The following is an 18,826-nucleotide window of genomic DNA, read 5'->3' on the forward strand; positions in this document are numbered from 1 at the left end:
AAAGACTAGCATTGTGATATCATTATATGGAACACATATGCCATAAAACATTAATATTCTTAATATGTAAAGAGCTCTTACAAATCTATAATAAAACCACTTGAGATCTCAATGGGGAAATAAACCAATAATTCTCAAAAAGGGAAATAATTGCCAAACATGAAGCCTCCCAACTTACCATTCAGTATAAATTTATAAAAACAGGATATCTTTTGTCAGTCCTCCAAACAATATTTTTTAGTTAATTTTATCACCTCTAAATTTTACTTATTTTTAAAACATTGTTAGACTTCATTAGGCATTTCTACCATATTACTCTTCTGTATACAAAAAAGAGAAGAATACAAGCAAAATGCCTGGGTAAAAGTATTGCTAAAATTTCATCACTTTCAAAAATCTATCTCTTCTGAATTACTTTTTTACTCAGAAGTTGTCTGTGTTTTTCCATATAATTAATCTTTGCACCACTGAAAGCACTGGCAACACGCATTTCTTAAAGCACCAATTAATATAAAGGAACTAAAGCTGTGGTGCTAAGCTGTGCTCTCCTAAGCTAGCTTTGTCATTCTTTAAAGATTGCTTGCTTTGGACCATCTTTGGAATGTCTGATTCAACACATCTCTCTATACCCCTTTTTATGGACTTTTGGAATCTTAGGTTTAAAAGAATGCTTCTCTTCAAAAAGAAAGAAAAAGAGAATCCATCCTAGGTATTTCAAACACAAGTATTTAAGACAAGGAATTGGTTCCAGGAGAAAAAGGGATGATATTCAGCTATCAGAAGCTGCCTTTCCTGTGGCTTGAAACCAGTAGGCTACAAAAAAATGCTCCTCTACTGATTTTTTTTTTCCCCAAGCTGGTGTTCTTTTTCTTTTTCTCTCTCCAGCTTTATTGACCTATAATTGACATGCTGCTGCTAAGTCGCTTCAGTCGTGTCCGACTCTGCGACCCCATAGACGGCAGCTCACCAGGCTCCCCCGTCCCTGGGATTCTCCAGGCAAGAACACTGGAGTGGGTTGCCATTGCCTTCTCCAATGCATGAAAGTGAAAAGTGAAAGGGAAGCCGCTCAGTCGTGTCCGACTATTAGCGACCCCACAGACTGCAGCCTACCAGGCTCCTCCGTCCATGGGATTTTCCATGCAAGAGTACTGGAGTGGGGTGCCATTTGAAGTGTTAATCGCTCAGTCGTGTCCTTACCCTTTGTGACCCCATGAACTGTAGCCCACCAGGCTCCTCTGTCCATGGGATTCTCCAGGCAAGAATACTGGAGTGGGTTGCCATTCCCTTCTCCAGGGGATCTTCCCCATCCAGGGATTCAACTCAGGTCTCCCCACTGCAGGCAGATTCTTTACTGTCTGAACCACCAGGGAAGCTAATATTGTATAAGTTTAAGTGGTATAATCTCCACAGTAACAGTCTCAACCAGCTCAGGTCACCCCAGGTTGCCATCTTGAGTGAACCTGGCGGGAGGTGCAAGATGAATTAGCCAATGGGAGACTTGCGTTTTCACAGCCCTTGGGCCCTGTGTGTGTTAGTCGCTTAGTCCAGTCCGACTCTGCGCAACCCCACGAACTGTAGCCCCCGAGGCTTCTCTGTCCATGGAATTCTGCCGGCCAGAATACTGGAGTGGGTAGCCTGTCCCTTCTCCAGGGGATCGTCCCAACCCAGGGATCGAACCCAGGTCTCCGGCATTGCAGGCGGATTCTTTACCAGGTGAGACACAAAGGAAGCCACAAGGGAAGCAGATTCTTTACCGTTTGAGCTACAGGGAAGTCTGGTTCAGATGGTAAAGTGTCTGCCCACAATGCAGGAGACCCGGTTTCAATCCCTGGGTCAGGAGGATCCCTGGAGAGGGAAATGGCAACTCACTCCAGTACTCTTGCCTGGAAAATCCCATAGACAGAGGAACCTGGTAGGCTACAGTTCATGAAGTCACAAAGAGTCGGACACGACTGAGTGACTTCACTTTAAATGGTACAACTTGTTAATTTGATACCTTTACGTATTGCAAAATTACCACCATAATGTTTGCTAACATGTCACATATGCTGAGAATGAGGGATTATGTGCTTGGTGGGGTACGCGGTCACAGGCAGAGGGTCAGTGCCCACACCACCCACTGGAGGACTGTCTTTCTTGCTAAATGATCTCCTCTAAGATTCAAGCTTTGGTCCTTACTTGGGGGTGGGGGTGTGGAGGGGAGGTCTCATGGCGTCTGCATTAAGAAGTCAGAACCAAGTCGAGGTGGAGTGGTGGGTGGGGAGCAGTCGCTCCACCAGAAGAGATCTGACGGGTCCTGTTTGGCCTGTTCCCGCAGCTTCGCAACAACAAGGCAAAAGACGTCTGCTTGGACCAGGGGCCAATGGAGAACCACACGGCAATACTATACCCGTGCCACGGCTGGGGACCCCAGGTAGGAGCCCTGTCTCTGACCAGGAAGGGAGTTAAGTTCACTGCACCTACTGGGGATTCGTAGGACTTCTGGAAACTTCTTTTGTCTTCTCCTTTGGTAGCTATTGACTGTTCTGAGCAGGTGAGGGGCTTTCTGGTGGTTTCTCTACAGGAACGAGGGAGAAGATTCACAGGTGGCTGCATCAGCACAGATATTAAGAGGATAAAGGGGCACTCTCCTACGGAAAGGAAACTGTGCTTACATTTTGGTATCATTTGCTAATAGGCAAATAGACGTCACATGTACGTATGTTTACTGATGACAAAGCAAGCCTGCTTACAACATCAAAGAAAGAGTTAGCCGCTTCTCTCGTGAGAACCTGATTGGTGTGTCTGTTCCGAAAGGCCATCGTAAGCTTTTCTTTAATGTTTATTTATCTATTCGGTTGCACTGGGTCTGATTTGCCACACACAGGATCTGTAGCTGTGGTATGTGGGACCTAGTTCCCTGACCAGGGATCGAACCCAGGCCCCCTGCACTGGGAGTGTGGAGTCTTAGCCACTGTCATCAGTTTGGTGGTGAGTATGGCCTGGTCTGCAAGCACTGGTACAGTGCCGAGCCTTGACTGGGAGGGAGTGATGTGCTGGCAGTAACATTTTAAAGAACACACGAGTCTTCTGGTCTCTCAGGAGACAGCAAAGATAACCAAAGAGGGCAAAACAATCGACCAACACAGTAAGAGTAGAACTTGGTAAATGAATTTCCTTTGACAGCTTTGTGTTAGCCCGTGGTGTGCATGTGCATGCGTGTGTGCATGGACGTGCGCACCGGGAGAGCTTAGCAGGTCCTCTGGCACTGGGAGAAAACAGATCCAAAGACATCATTAGACTTGACATGCGTGAAAATGTAAAACACTTTTATGTTAACCAGGAGTAATAAAAGGCACGCCACAAACTGGGAAGACATATTCAATTTCAGAGGCACACGAGGTGGTTGGTTCTAAGCCAGACTCATATTCTCCTTTTGTTCGTCTGTGAAAGGAAGACCGTGGACACAATGCCCTGTAAGCTCCCTTCATCTCTCTCATGTTCTCTGAACACACACGTTCACCTGCAAGTTCACGTGCATCAGGCGTACACACATCCTCTCACGTGCATTCGTGGCTCATGGGTTTGCTCAGCTCTGGACACTTGTGCTCTCCTGTTAAGCTGGCATCTGGAAAGAGACGAGCCGTATTTCCTCTGCTGTCACCGCAGGTAGTTCTCATAATCCAGACCCCGCTCCCTTCATTGTGTGACTGGTCCTCTGAAAGTAATTCCAGGCAGATTGAATCCTGAGTCCTTTGCTCCTTGTGGTCACTCTAGGAGACAAGCAGGCAGCGTGGAGAAACTGAGGCATGAAGATGCCTGTGAGCAAAGCCAACCAGAACACAGGCACTTTAAATTCAAATCCAGTCCACTGAATTCAAGATAATTTCCTGCTTACTCCCTGCCCAGACAGGAACTGGTCACCGAGTTCTCCTCTCCTGCTGAGAGCTTTGGCCTTCATAGCCCAGTGCAGAAAATACCTAGAATTCATCTTTTACCCACCCCTCCTGCATTCACGAACTTTTCCAAATGGATGCTCCTACTTAGTTGATGATGGGACAGCAAACCAAATCAGGCTCGTCCTTAAGTCCCCAATTCTGGGAGGAACACCTGTGTGCATGGGCCATGGTGGTTTTCCATCAGCTGATTTTGTGAAAGCAAATCTAATTTTTTTTTTTTTCTGTTCTACCACATGTCCTGAACTTGGAACTGCTTGCTCTCCACCTGCCAGGCTGCCTCTCCCCTCGCTCATCAAGCTTTCCTCCTATTCTTCCCAAACCCACTCGCCCTAGGCTCTAAGTGTTTCCCCACCAGTCATGTGTCCTGACATGCTTTTAAACCACCTCGTAACGTGCTGTGGGCAAACTGAATCAAAGCTCCTGTAACTAGGCGTGTTTCACAGACATTGTTAGCTTAATTAATGGACTCTGTGTTGTAATTTATTATCAGACAGCAATTAAACAGAGATAAAATAGGCACTGAGGAGGGTAATTTCCTGTCTTCAACATGTGTTTGTCAACAAGATGGAAACGGTTCCCGGCCTCTCAGAAGAGCCTGCTCAGTCACGAGCTAGTGACCGGCCTTGCTCTGGTCTGGTTACTACTTTGCATCAGACAAACATCAGTTTCTTTTCCGAGCGAGTGTTTTGTTTAAAGGTATTTTTCTTTAAACTGGCTCTTTTATCTTTAAATAAACTTTATATCACAGGCATAGAAAAAATAGATGTCAAGGGCACAATAGCAGCCTTTGGTGTCAGCTTGATCCTATTTAGAGTGGGAGGTTTTCTCTAAGGAGACCCAGGGCTCCCCTCCCCCAGCTTTTGCCATCTTGGGCCCAGGTCTAGCGTGGGGTGGGGGGTGGCGGGGTGACTTCACTGGAACAGCCTAGGTCTTCCTGCCAGGGTATCGGCTGTGGGATTGTCCTCCTCTGCCAGCCCCTTGTTGCTCTCTCTTCCAGTCTACCTGGTCAACCTGTCAACCTTCCCCACTCTGGAAGGCAAAGATCAAGAAGAGAACACAGCGTGGGCAGCACTGGGCCCGGGGCATCGTTCCTTCAATTCTCCTCCGATGGCTCTGGGCCTCTTCTCAAGTCCTTGTGTCCGAGCTGCTGCCTGAGGTCCCTACGATGCAGTCCACGCCAGCTCTCTGGACAGTGCCGTGGCTGGCTTGAGACAGGGAACAAAATGTTGACGATAAACCCATTTCTGGTTTGTGTGTGTGTGTGTGAAGTCGCTCAGTCGTGTCCGACTCTTTGCGACCCCATGGACTGTAGCCTACCAGGCTCCTCTGTCCATGGGATTTTCCAGGCAAGAGTACTGGAGTGGATTGCCATTTCCTTCTCCAGGGGATCTTCCCAACCCAGGAATCAAACCCAGGTCTCCCGCATTGTAGACAGACGCTTTACCATCTAAGCCACCAGGGAAGTCCTTGGGCAGGACTCTAATCCTGTACCTGTCAGGCAGGTAGTGACCACCGTCCCCCCAGCTCTGTCTGACTGTTTGTGACCCCAGGAACTGTAGCCCACCAGGCTCCTCTGTCCATGGGATTTTCCAGGCAAGAATACTGCAGTGGGTAGCCATTTCCTCCTCCAGGGGATCTTCCCAAATGCATCTATTGCATTTCCTGAATTGACAGGTGGATTCTTTACCACTAGCGCCAACAGGAAGCCCCAGGGCAGCCAACAGGGACAGAGTATTGAGAGCCAGGATGAAGGGCAGGACTCCCCACCCAGCATCTCAGCCATGGTCCACAGGGAGCTACCAGGCATTACAAATGCTGATCGCTGAGTCCAACCCCAGACCTACTGAAGGTGGGGCCCTGGGAATCTGCATATTCACAGGCATCTCCAGATGCTTTCTTTTTCCATCAACACCATTTATTGACCATCCATTATAGGCGAGGCTATAAGGGAGTGATCCCGTGTCCCTGTTTGCCCACATAACATAGATTAATGCCTAGTGTGTGCTTATGTTCAGTCGTGGCTGACTCTTCGTGACCCCATGGCCAAGCTCCTCTGTCCATGGAGTTTTCCAGGCAAGAATGCTGGAGTGCGTTGCCATTTTCTATTCCAGGGGATCTTCTCCACCCAAGAGGCAAACCCGCATCTCCTGTGTCTCCTGCCTTAGCAGGCAGGTTCTTTATTACTGGCGCCACCTGGGAAGCCCTATGCCTCGTATACCAGCCTGGTTTGTTGTTTTTTTTTTTTTCAATTTATGCTATTTCAGTTTTTATGTAATGTTGTTTCACTTTTAAGGTTAATTCGTTCTTTTTATAATGTGCCTTTGCAAGTTTCTTTTAAAGTTTTATTTTCAATACTTCTTAGTATTTCACAGGACTTTTTGCACTGCCCCACTGTGCTTCTTTGAGAGCCACAGGAGAGAACAGTCTTAAGCAATTTTTTTTAATGTGGGTCATTTTTAAAGTCTTTATTGAATTTGTTACCATATTGCTTCTGTTTTAAGTTTTGGATTTTTGGTCATAAGATACATGGGATCTTAGCTCCCCAACCAGGGATTGAACCCACCCCCTCTGCATTGGAAGGCAAAGTCTTAGCCACTGGACAGCTAGGGAGGTCCCAGTTTTGCAAGTTGTTGACAAGGCATATGGTCAAGTAACCCCACCACAATCAAGAGCAGTTCTGTACTGCCCCAACACTCCCCTGAAGCCCCTGCTCGTTTGTCCCTTCCTCTGCCCCCAAGTGCTTTTATCCACCTCCAAGCTGAGGATCGACTTCGCTGGGAGTGTTCCCGTGTACCATCCGCACAGCCTCACCGATTCCAGTGCGGTCTCCTCCTCCCTGAGCTAAGGACCACAGCGCCCAGCAGCCACGCCATGGACAGGGCATGGCCAGCAAGAGTTCCGAGTGCAGGGCCCTGGGGACTCCACACAGCACTCTCTGAAAGAGCTCCAAGCTCTAATGGGGCCTTCTGGAGACGAGGTACGCCCTTTGGAGAGGAACTGAGAGGAGCCAGCTCTGTTTAGGAGCTCCCCAGTGAGTTCCAGGGAGGGCATCACAGGTCTCCCCTGTTTGTCCGCCTGTCAGCACTAGTCTTCCTCTCCCCTCTTTTCTGAGAAGCACACATTCCCTCCCCCAGCTAATTCATCAGCAGAGTGATAGATGAGAATTCCTTTATCCCGTAATTAAATGTAATCTGATCTTGGGCTTCCTCTGATGGCTTCATCGTTTAAGCGATCCATCATTCAAACACCTTGTCACAATGATGCATTTTGCCAATAAGGCACTAGTGCCCCCATGGAGTGACGGGGCTTAGTGTGTGGAAGGCACTTGGAAAACGCCAAAGTTAATGACACCCAGCAGCCTCCGCTTCCAGATAAAGTCGTGTAAGTGGTGGGGTGCAGGGGATGGATCCTCGGAAAGCATGTTGGAGTTTGCACCCCAGGGCGAGGTGGCTTTGCCCTGGCAAGCAGGCTCGTGATTCTGGGAGCAAACCTCTCACCTTCTGTAAGAAGCAAACCCTACGATCCCTCAACTCCTGGAAACCGCTACAAAGCAGGGAAACCTTAGCTCTTGAGGGAAACCAGTGTTGGAGGAGCAAGGGCAGGTATTTGTTTATGTCTGGGAAACCTACACACACGCAAAAGAGATCACAGAAAGCAGGAGGACCACACCAGGGACACCCTGGAGCGGGACACCCTGGATCGGGACATGCTAGAGCGGGACACCCTGGAGCTTCTGTGCTGCTGTGTTGCCACTGCCTGTCTCTTATGCAATATTTTGGGCTCCCTTGATGGCTCAGTGGCAAAGAACCCACCTGCAATGCAGGAGACTTGGGTTCGATCCCTGGGTTGGAAAGATCCCCTGGAGGAGGAAATAGCACCCCACTCCAGTATTCTTGCCTAGAAAATCCCATGGACAGAGGAGCCCGGAGGGCTACAGTCCATGGAGTTGCAAAGAGTTGGACACGACTGAAACAGCTGAGCACGCACACACCTGCAATATTAAAAACCAAAAAAACCTGCCCTTGCATTCCAGAGCAACACTATAAATGCGTGATGCCTCGCTGCAGATTCTCTTTTTGTTGTTGTTGTTGTTCTTCTAACTCATCTTCTCTCAAAATATTCAAAACATTTCTGGGTTTTTTATGTCAGGGCTCTGCGCTCTTGCCTCCTGGGCTGTCCCTTCATCCAGTACTCGTGAGCATCCCTCACGCCCACCCTCTCTGCAGACCCGGGAGAAGAGCAGAGTTACTTCCCTTCTGCTCCCTGAGATTTGGTGGGGGACCCCAGCCTTTTTGTCTGCCATCTGTTTTGCTTTTCCATTTCCACTCCCTGGTTCTCGCTTTCTAATCACCCCTGAAAAGTGGATCTCGCAGACCACATACAGAGAACAAGTGCCTGACGTCTTGGATGGCATGGAGAACTAAAGGCACGTGTATTTGGTTTTGATAAAGGGGGCCTCCAGGTTAAGGAGCAATTCCTGTACGTTTCCTTTCTTGCCAGAAGGGGTTGATGAGCTCTTCTTTCCAGAAAATCAAAGTTACAGTCCTAAGTTGTTTTCCAGTGGAGATTCTTGGCTAAAAGTTTTCCCTCTCCTTAGAAGTTGAATTGATCTTCCTCCAAACACCAAAAGTGATCCAGGCGGGTTTTTGTTTGTTTTTGGCTGCAATGTGCAGCATGCAAGATCCTAGTTCCCAAACCAGGGATCAAACCTGCGCCCCCTGAGTTGAAAGCACAAGTATTAGCCACTGTTCCACCAGGGAAGTTCCAGGCAGGTTTTTGTGTTACTGTTAGGCTTGGAATAAGGAACTCAGGACACTAGGATGGTGGCCACATTAGCAGCTGAGCCTTCCTGCCTCACCCAGAGCCTTTCAGTTCAAAGTGAGTCACTCCTTACCTTTTTCTTGTTTCCTAAATGTGCAACACCTAATTGGTGAGTTTGAAAAAGAAAAATTTAAATCATCTATAATTCTACCACCTTCAAACAACCATTAGAATTTCTGAGGCTTGCTTTCAGCGTTTTTTCCCCCCAAGGAAATATGTTGATTTGTTAAGGTGGTTCTCCTATCACTGAATTAGTAAGAAAACATCGCTACTTCTGAAGGATGACAAGGAGGGAAGGTGAAACCACCTAGAGAAAAGGGCTCTGTGTTCTTAGCGCCGTGACACGCAACAAAGCAAGTGCCAACTGTTCAAATAGCCTCATTCCCTGACTGTTCAGTTCAGACAGTTCTGAACATTTCCAATTCGGTGCTGAGGGCAGAGCTGCAGAGGTCAGTGGGGCTCCGGCCGTGTCCCAGGGGACAGCGGGGTAGGGGTCCTGGGACAGACCCTAGTGCAGCTCCGTGTTTGGTGGGTGATGGAGCCAGAGTGCTGGACCCCAGAAAGGCAGGTGTCTCTGCATTCATTGCAAGTAGCAAGCGCATTGTCTGGAAATACTGCGCTTTAATCCAGCACAACGGGCCTTCCCTGGTGACCCAGTGGTCCAGTGGTTAAGACGCCGCCTTCCAGGGCAGGAGATGTGGGTTCTATCCCTGATCGGGGAACTCAGATCCCACATGCCACAGAGCAGCTAAGACCTCACAGCACAGCTAGAGAAGCCTGCAGTGAAGACCCAGCAGAGCCAAAAATAAAAATCCAGCATGATGAGTCATAATGGTGAGGAGAGAGGCCTTGGGGACCACCACCCCACTAGGATCTGACCCTCTTTACAGGAAACATATCGAATTCTACAGCATGCCTATAAGCTCCCAGATCAATTTTTTAAAAATAGTGATTATTTATGTATTGTGCTGTTGTTGTGCTGGGTCTGCATCGCTGCATACAAGCTTTCTCTAGTTGCGGCGAGCAAGGACTACTGTCTGGTTGCAGGTACAGGCCTCTCATTGCCGTGGCTTCTCTTGTTGCGCAGCACAGGCTGTAGGGCACCCAGGCTTCATGGCTTATTGCCCCCACGGCATGCGGCATCTTCCCGGACCAGGGATCAGACCCATGTCCCCTGCATTGGCAGGTGAATTCCTACCCAATGTACCACCAGGGATACCCAATGTACCACCAGGGAAATCCCCAGATAGACTTTGCAGTCAACTTTGTTGAAGTATAAGGTTGGTACAGTAAATTGCATTGCTTAAAGTGTACAATTGGCTGAGTTCTGGCAGGAGCATGCACCTGTGACATCCCTTGCTTAATCAAAATACAGAAAGTTTCTGTTGCATTTCCATTTTTTTCTTAATTTATTTTTAATTGAAGGGCAATTGCAATATTGTGTCGGTTTCTGCCATACATCAACATTGATCAGCCATAGATATACATATGTCCCCTCCCTCGTGAGCCTCCTTCACACCTCCCACTCCATCCCACCTTTTCTCTAGGCTGTCACACAGCCCCAGTTTGAGTTCCCTGAGTCATACAGCAAATTCCCACTGGCTATCTGTTTTACCTATGTTAGTGTGTACGTCTGCATTTCCATTGTCGTCCCTAAAGATTCCTCCTGCTCCTTTTCTCCACCCCAATCCTAGGCAGCCACCATGCATACACTCTGATACAGTTGAAATTTTTTTTTTTTCTGCATTGAATTGAGTTCTGGCATGCCCTGGACAGTGATGAAGAAAGTCTGTTTGTTTGTAAAAATGTACACATGTCCTCATAGTCCCCAGAAACCACTCTCATGGCTTCAGCCACACAACAAACAAATAAATTCACCCCAGAGCAGTTCTCAATCAATGGAACCCATCTCTCTGTCTCCTGGGTAGAAGCTAGATAAACTGCATTTTTCAGTTACCAATGGTTTTCTACCCTGACTAGGCCTGATTTTGAAATGATGAGAGAGACCCTTAATATGAAAGCAATTGTGAGCCATGTGTTTATTGACAATCCGATAGGTTTTGCTGTGTTCCAAAGTCATTCCACAATTATTTGGCTGGCTTTTGTTTATTTGGCTATAACCTGCATATTTTAGTTTTCCCTCAAGGCTGTTAAATGTGGGTTAATAGTTTTATGCACCTCTTCAATCATTTCAAATAGAAAATTCCTTTTTCTCCTAAATGAGAATTAATTGTATTTGAGCTCAAAGGGTTTTTTTTTTCCTAATGCATTAGGGTTGTGGATAATGACATTTATTTCTCCTCATGGGCCCAGCAGCCAAATCTAAAATAATCCTATTCAATTCAAAAGACATTTATAGAGCATTTGCTTTTTGCAAGATACTTTTCTTGGTCCTTATGGTATGTAAAAATGAGTAGAATGCTGCGGTGCTGAAAAAAACAAAGACAAAAATCTCTAACAGGGAAAGACACATTAATAGAACATAGAAATATATAAATTGAAATAGATCACATGATGGGGTGGCTTTGTGGAAGGAAGGGAGATGGGGTAGGAGTAGGTATAATTGGGGGGATTAGGTTTCAAAATAAGAATTTTTAAAAATAATTTTATTCATTTTTGATTGTCCGGGTCTTCCTTGCTCTGCACAGGCTTTCTCTAGTTGCGGCAAGCTATTCTTTAGTTGCAGCGCACAGGCTTCTCTTGATGGGAAGCAAGGGCTCTAGAGTGAGCGGACTTCAGTAGTTGCAGCTCGCAGATTCTAGAGCGTGGGGTCAGTAGTTGTGGCACACGGACTTATATGCTGTTCAGCATGTGGAATCTCCCCAGACCAGGGATTGAACCTGTGTCCCCTGTATGGGCAGGCAGATTCTTAACCACTGGACCACCAGAGATGTCCCGTGTATACAGGAAAGACTGGTGGCTGTTTTTGAGAATCTTCAAGTCATCTGTCAGACTAAGCCAAGAAACCAAGAGTTAAAACTGAAAAGATGAGTTGGGGAACCTATAGCAAAAGATCATGGTTGAGAAAGTGTATTCGTAAATACAGTGGCAGTGGGAGCTGCTGCAGGTGGAGGCAGAGAATGGTAGGATTTGAATGTGCAGGACCAGGGAGGACAGATGGAAATGGGGAAGGGCTGGAGGGAAGAGGACCAGTCACAAGCCTACTTCAGCAGTTCAGGTCCCACAATCAGCTGGGATCTTAGGAGGAAATGCCTAAGAAGCTGGCCCTTCTTACCTGTGGTTCCAAACCTGCAGATTGAACCAACCGATCATATTATACATATTTCTTGAAAACATCCACATACAAGTGGACCTGTGTAGTTCAAACCTGTGTTGTTCAATAGTCAACTGTACACCCAAGAGGGGACTTCCCTGATGGTCTGGTGGTTGAGACTTCAATGCAGGGGGCAAGGGTTCAATCCCTGGTTGGGGAACTAAGATCCAACCCAGGGAACTAAGATCCCATGTATAGAGTGGGCAAAAATAAATAAATAAATAAATAAATAAATAAAAGAGCGAGAGAGAAAACCTGTATAACCAAGAGAACTGATGTTCACACCAAAACTTATACATGACTGTTTGTAGTGGTGTAATTTACCCCCAAAGTGGAAACAAACCAAGCATCCATTCCCTGGTGTGAGAAACCGCCCTCCCCTAGAACAGAAATCCTGCGGTACCCTCCTCTCCGGCCCTGCCCACCTGGCTGGGGGCTGGGGGCTGGCCTTTACAGGTCTGAGAAGTCTGGGTCTCCCTGTTTTCATGGCCTGAAAGACCTCAGAAAGGAGAGCTTCTAATCCCAGTGGCATTTAGCTTCGCTCTTTAAACATCTGGGTCACAGATACGCTCAGTTAATTAATGTTCTTAGCGCTGCTTGTGTGCCTGCTGGATAATAGATTGATTCATAATTTCAATAAGCAGCTGTGTATATCTTTCCCCTGAACATAAAGGCAGCTTGCTGTCATTCATCACTTTGCATTTGGTGAATTTGAATATCTTCAGAGAGACATTGTCAAAGGAGGGATGGGGGAGGGCTTCTGATTTTTTTTTTTTTTAACCGTTTTGCCTGTAACAATTACTCTGATTTGAAACTAATTTTGATTTAAAACACATGTTAACCACATCTCTCTCTCTCTCTCTCTCTCTCATGGGCATTTAATAAACTCCCTATCACTTGTTTCTGAGGGGATTAGGAAGACTCCCTTTGGGGATCAGAGCAGAGGGTTTCTGAGCAGTTTTCACTGGAAGAGAAATCCCCTACAGAGGATCTTATCCCCTGGAGAAAAGGCATATGTGTCCTGGGCAGGGCTGTTTTTCTGCTCCATTTCTGGCCAGAAATGCCCAGGATCTCAGAAGCCCAGGATCAATCTGAGAGGAGGTCCCTCCGCTGCTCAGCTCCTGGGCCAGGGCTGCCAACCACTGGGTCTCTGGGAACCCAAGGATAGAAGCCAGAGCCCAGGCAGGTTGACCAGATGTCTTCAGGCTTGTTTCCTATCCTTTGAAACAGGAAGGGTAGTAGCACTTAACCCATAGGTTGTTGTAGAAATTACATTGTTTCTTCTCTGGGGCCAAGGATGCCGCCAACACATGCTGGCTAGTAATATTATTTTGTAATAGATTAGGGATCTCTTGTTTATTGATGATTGTCACTGCAGCTTCAGCCCCTCGTAGGATCGTGAGAACAAACATGAAGGTTGCGCTTGCATCTCGCCAGCCTGCACTGGAATCATCTCAGTGGGAACACAGCCTCATCCTTGTATCTCCACTGCCTGTCCCTAGGCTGGGCACACAGAGGACATGTTTGTGGAGTTTCAGGAAATAGCCATGGCTGCATTTTGTAAATGTTGATATTCATCCCGTTTGTCGTATGCTCATTCACAAACATGTCGGGAGCCCTTGGTCTGTGATTGTCTCCTAGGAAGGAATGAAATAAATTAGACACAGTCCCTGCCCCCAAAGGAATGTGAAAGACAGGTGAATGTATTTGTTCAAAAATTAGAATACAGGGATTTAAACAACATGAGCAGGCAAGAGGGGCCAAGACACCCAACTAGTATGGACTCACAATTAGTTGTGCAAAGGGTTGGCAGGCGACATTATCTGTGTATCAGAGAGCTACTGCTGTGTAATAACTACCCCCAAACCTTAGTGGCATAAAACAGTATACATGTATTAGTGCTTATGAGTCTAAAGATCAGGTGAGCAGTGATCTGGACCAGGCTCAGATGCTTTGGGTTGGATTCACTCATGTGTCTCCCATCAGCTAGCAGACTGGCTGAACGCTGTCTGATCCATGATGACCTCGTCTATTCGTCTGATGGTTGACCTGCTGGTTGGTTGGACCACATGTCTATCATCCTCTAGCAGGCCAGCCTGGGCTTACTGCCACGGTGGCAGTAGGGTTCCAGGAGGGTGGAAATTTGCAAGCTGTATACCAGGAACAAACACGTCCTCCTTTCTGCTACTTTCTGTTGGTCAAAGCAAGGCAAGTCACAAGGCCAAGCAGTATTCCAGGATGAGGAGAGAGACTCCACTTCTTAATAGAAATTCCAGCAAAGTCATGTCGTCCAGAAAGATGTGGCCACTTTGGCAATCCACCCCATGCTACCTACCATTTGTTGCAGTACGTGGAGCACAGGGCAAAGCCCAGCACTGGACTGCACATTTAGGGTATTTCTGCCTTTTCATCATTAGAAATAACATTGCAGTAAATCTCCTGGAGGAGGAAACACCAACCCGTTCCAGTATTCTTGCCTGGAAAATTCCATAGACAGAGGAGCTTGCTACAGTCCTTGGGGTCACAAACAGTCAAACACGACTGATCATGCAAAATACCCTGTATGTAAATTTTTTCTTCCAGCTTTACTGATGTAACTGGCATGCAGCACTGTATAAGTTTAAGGTGTACAGCATAATGATTTGACTTACATCTTGAAATGATCATCAGAGTAAGCTTAGTGAGCATCCATCAATTCACATGGATACAAAATTAAAGACATGGAAAAAGAAAATTTTTTTTCTTGTGATGAGAACTCAGGATTTACTGTTTTAACTTTCATATGCAATATACAGCAGTTAATTATATTTATCATGGCGTACATTACATCCCTAGTACTTACATATCTCATAGGTGGAAGTTTGTACTCCTTGACTGCCTTTACCCAGGTCCTCCTCCACCCCTACCCTCCCTACATAAACTTTTGTTCACAGTTATAATTATTTTCTTGGGATAGTTGGAAGGTTTTTTTTGTTTGTTTGGTTTGTTTTTTTTTTTTTTTGGCTGTGCCACAGAGTTACAGGATCTTAGTTCCCCGACCAGGAATTGAACCTGGGCCCTCATCAATGAAAGCACCAAGTCCTAACCACTGGACTTGCAGGGAATTCCCAAGATCCCAAGATTTTTAAAAGTAGATTGATTGGATCAAAGGAGAGAAACATTTTAAAAGTGCAGAGTTCATATTTTGAAATTCCTTTTCGAAAGGTGGTAGTCATTTACCCTCCCTCCAGCCCATCTTAGGCTCACCTTGACAAAATACAGATAATCTCTTTTTTTTTTTTAATATGGTGTCTCATTGTTTTGATTTTTATTTATTTTAACACCTAACATGTTGAATGCTTTTTAACATGCCTGTTTCTTCTTCAGTGAGCTGCCTCTTTGGGCCCTTTTTCAGCAGGGTAGATTTAATTGATCCCAGTTAACAAACGAGGAGGAAATGGAGGCTCAGAGAGGTCAAGTGACTTGTTCAGGTTGGCCCAGCCAGCTGGAAGCAGAGCCAACATTAGAATTCGAATATCCCGCTTTTTCATTTATTCCTGCTCCCCGTGTGGTTGAACACAAGGCCAGACTCCTGAAACACTGACCGTGGATATGCTCAGGAAGAAGTCAGAGAGGGGCCCTGGAAATCTGTGTCCAGGCTTCGCAAGCCAAGGGCCTCCTGGGCGGGGCGCTCTTATGAGTGGGGTTGGGGCAGGGTCGGGGGCAGTGCCAGGCCCGAGACGGTGGCCGGGACTGCAGCCCGGACAGTCGTGGGGCACCCATGTCCCCTCGTGGTCTCACCTCTGCTTCCCACGACTCTGCTGCTCTGCTTTCTTCCCAGCTGGCTCGCTACACCAAGGAGGGCTTCCTGCACTTGGGCGCCCTGGGGACCACCACACTCCTCCCTGACACCCGCTGCCTGGTGGACAACGCCAAGAGTCGGCTGCCCCAGCTCCTGGACTGCGACAAGGTCAAGAGCAGCCTGTACAAGCGCTGGAACTTCATCCAGGTGAGCCCTCCATGGACAGGCTGGGCAGGCAGTCCAGAGCAGGTGAGGATGGCACAGGCTTCCCCTGGAAGGGCAGCAACAAAGTGCAACCCAAGGTCTCCCAGCTTGAGGCCAGGCGCTAGACTCAAAGCCTGTCAGGGGAATCCCAGGGGCCTTTCCCTCTTAGTGCCAGGCACTATGGTAATTCTGTCTTTCTCTCTACCCACTTCCCCCCTCCTTTCCCTGTCTCTGGCTCTCCCTGTCTCTGTGTGTGTCTCTATCTCTGTCTCTCTCTTTCTCATTCTCTGTATCTTTCTCTGTCTCTCTGTCTCTCCCTCTCTCTGTCTGCCCTAATCTCTGTCTCTCTGTCTCTGCTGTCTTTCTGTGGTCCTGTCTCTGTCTCTCCATCACGCGCTCTCTGTCTCCCTCTCCTCTTTTTGGCTCTCTCATCCTCTGTATCCTTCTCTATTTCTGTCTCTCTACCTCTCTGTCTCTCTCTGTCTCTCTCTGTCTCTGTCGTCCATCTTTCTCTGGCCCTGTCTCTGTCTCTCCATCGCTGTCTCTCTGTCTCCCTGTCTGTCTGTCTCTCTCTCCTCCTCACCCTCGCATCCTCCCAGAACGGCGCCATCATGAACAGAGGCACGGGGCGCTGCCTGGAGGTGGAGAACCGAGGCCTGGCGGGCATTGACCTCACGCTCCGCAGCTGCACGGGGCAGAGGTGGACGATTAAGAACTCCATCAAGTAGTCTGGGGAGCCGGGCCCCCGGGACAGGGCCTGCCATGCTCTGGACCAGCCACACCGGGAGGGAAACAGCGAGACACCGGGGGGTGCTCAGTGGGGCTTCTCCAGGGCAGCCCGGGGCCCCGGTGGAGACTCTGCGTCTTCATCAGGCATCCAGCTTCCCGAGGCTCATGCACCCTGGGAAAGGCCCCTGACCCTTCTCTGGGAACCCAGAAGCCGAGTCTTCTGCAGCCCAGATGTGGATCTGGTACCAAGGAGCGACACATCACATCTCCTCTTGGGCATCTTCCCACCCGCCGTCAGGACGGGACTGGCAGAGGCCCCTCCTTTTTCTCATCTCCCTTCAACAAAGGGGAGGGGGCTGGGCCACATCCTAGCTCCTCCTCCTCCAAGAAGGCAGCAAGGCCCTGGGACTCAGTTTCCCCCAGGTTGCCTCTGTCCAGATGCCCATTTACAGCCCAAGATCACCACCCCAAACCTTTCCAGCCGGTGGCCTTGGACTTCGCTGGACTCTCACCCCTGAGATGACCTGGGAGGATGCGTCCCTGGTCACCTGGGCACTAAGGTGCCTATGTGCCAGCTCTTCCGCCTGTGTCCTCAAGAGGGAGCCAGAGAGCACACGGCCGGCCTCGGTTGTGAGGGGCCCCGGCTGGAACGGGCTGTTCTGCCCTGCCTCCCCAGGGACGGAGCATCCCCGAGACACGCCGTGAACTGCCGCCGCGGGGGCGGCAAACAGCCTCCACCTGGAACTTAAGGACTGCCATCAGCACGGCACGGGGGGCCAAGACCCTGGAGGGTGCTCATCTCGTGTCTCCCCGCACTCTGCTGGCTGACGGGAGAAGGCAGCCGAGTCCTCGCAGAAGAGTAATCATATTTTTCCGATTGCCCTCTGGTTAGGGTGCACTTATAAATCAGAGTTAATATATGGACGCGTGTGCATGCGTATGAGGGTGTGTGCGTGGTGGGGCGCGTTAGAGCGTGCATGTGTGTGCGTGTGTGTGTCCGGGTGTGTGCGTCTGAGTGCATGGTAGAACAGACGTAGAGGTGTGGCCCTGGACTTGTCGCTTTATTGCCCACCCAGATCAGATCAAGGATGCGAAGAAGCTTGCCGGAGGTGGGGGAGGGGATGGCCACGGTCATTGGCCGGGAGGATGTGGCTGGGCCTTTCCCGCTGTGCCGCCCCAGATGGAAGGCTGCCCTTCCGCCGGTTCCCATCTGTCTCCCTCATGCTGTCCAGACAAGCCCGGCCCGGAACCAAACTCTGTCCCTGCCCAGTTTGGGGTTCACAGTGTCTCATTTGGTGGCATCTTACTGGTGAAAGTTCCCCCCCACTTGTGAAATAAATACATGTGAGCAATTCCCATCTCAGCCTGGTTCGCTCTTTTTTATTTTTAATTGGAGGATAATTGCTTCACAATGTTATGTTAGTTTCTGCTGTACAACAGCGTGAATTAGCCATAAGTATACACACATTCCCTCCCTCTTGAGCCTTCTAGGTCATCACAGAGCACCGAGCTGAGCTCCTGTGTTACATACCAGCTTCCCACTAGCTATCATGGGGTTCTCTGGTGGCTCAGTGGTTAGGAATCCGCCTGCCAATGAAGGAAACATCGGTTCCATCCCTGGGTCGTGGAAGATCCCCCGGAGAAGGAAATAGCAACCCACTCCCAGTGTTCTTGCTTGGGAAATCCCATGGACAGAGGAGGCCGGCAGGCTACATTCCTGCGCGGTTGCAAACTAGTCAGACACGACTTAGCGACTAAACAACAGCTAGCTGTCTATTTTATACATGGTAGTGTATTATGTCAACGCTACTGTCTCAATTCGTACCCCACCCCCCGCCTCCCCTTGCTGTGCCCACAAATCCGTTCTCTAATCTGCCTCTCTGTTCCTGCTCTATGAATAGACTCATCAGTATCATTTTTCCAGAGCTCGGGCCAGGAGGCAGTTCTTGGGACTTGGCAGAGGGCTTCTGGTTGATTAAAGGCAAAGATGGTTCACCCTGTGGTGCTGGGACCCAGCCAGCCTGCCCTTGCACTCATCTCCGCCCAAAGCAGGACAGAACTTGACATTTGGCATCTGCT

General features: G+C 48.4%; 1 protein-coding gene across 1 annotated transcript in view; it reads left to right on the forward strand.

The window, feature by feature from the left end:
* The window catches only part of GALNT17 (polypeptide N-acetylgalactosaminyltransferase 17), a 428,829-nt gene extending 410,731 nt beyond the window's left edge, over positions 1-18,098 (forward strand). Inside the window, exons 9-11 of the mRNA XM_052661435.1 lie at positions 2,318-2,413; positions 15,854-16,021; positions 16,618-18,098. Of these exons, the coding sequence (XP_052517395.1) occupies positions 2,318-2,413; positions 15,854-16,021; positions 16,618-16,746 (393 nt within the window). The 3' untranslated portion in view covers positions 16,747-18,098. The remainder of the gene's footprint in view (positions 1-2,317; positions 2,414-15,853; positions 16,022-16,617) is intronic.
* The last annotated feature ends 728 nt before the right edge of the window (positions 18,099-18,826 follow it).

Source organism: Budorcas taxicolor, chromosome 2 (assembly GCF_023091745.1).
Source record: "Budorcas taxicolor isolate Tak-1 chromosome 2, Takin1.1, whole genome shotgun sequence".
In the NCBI taxonomy this organism is placed as follows: Eukaryota; Metazoa; Chordata; class Mammalia; order Artiodactyla; family Bovidae; genus Budorcas; species Budorcas taxicolor.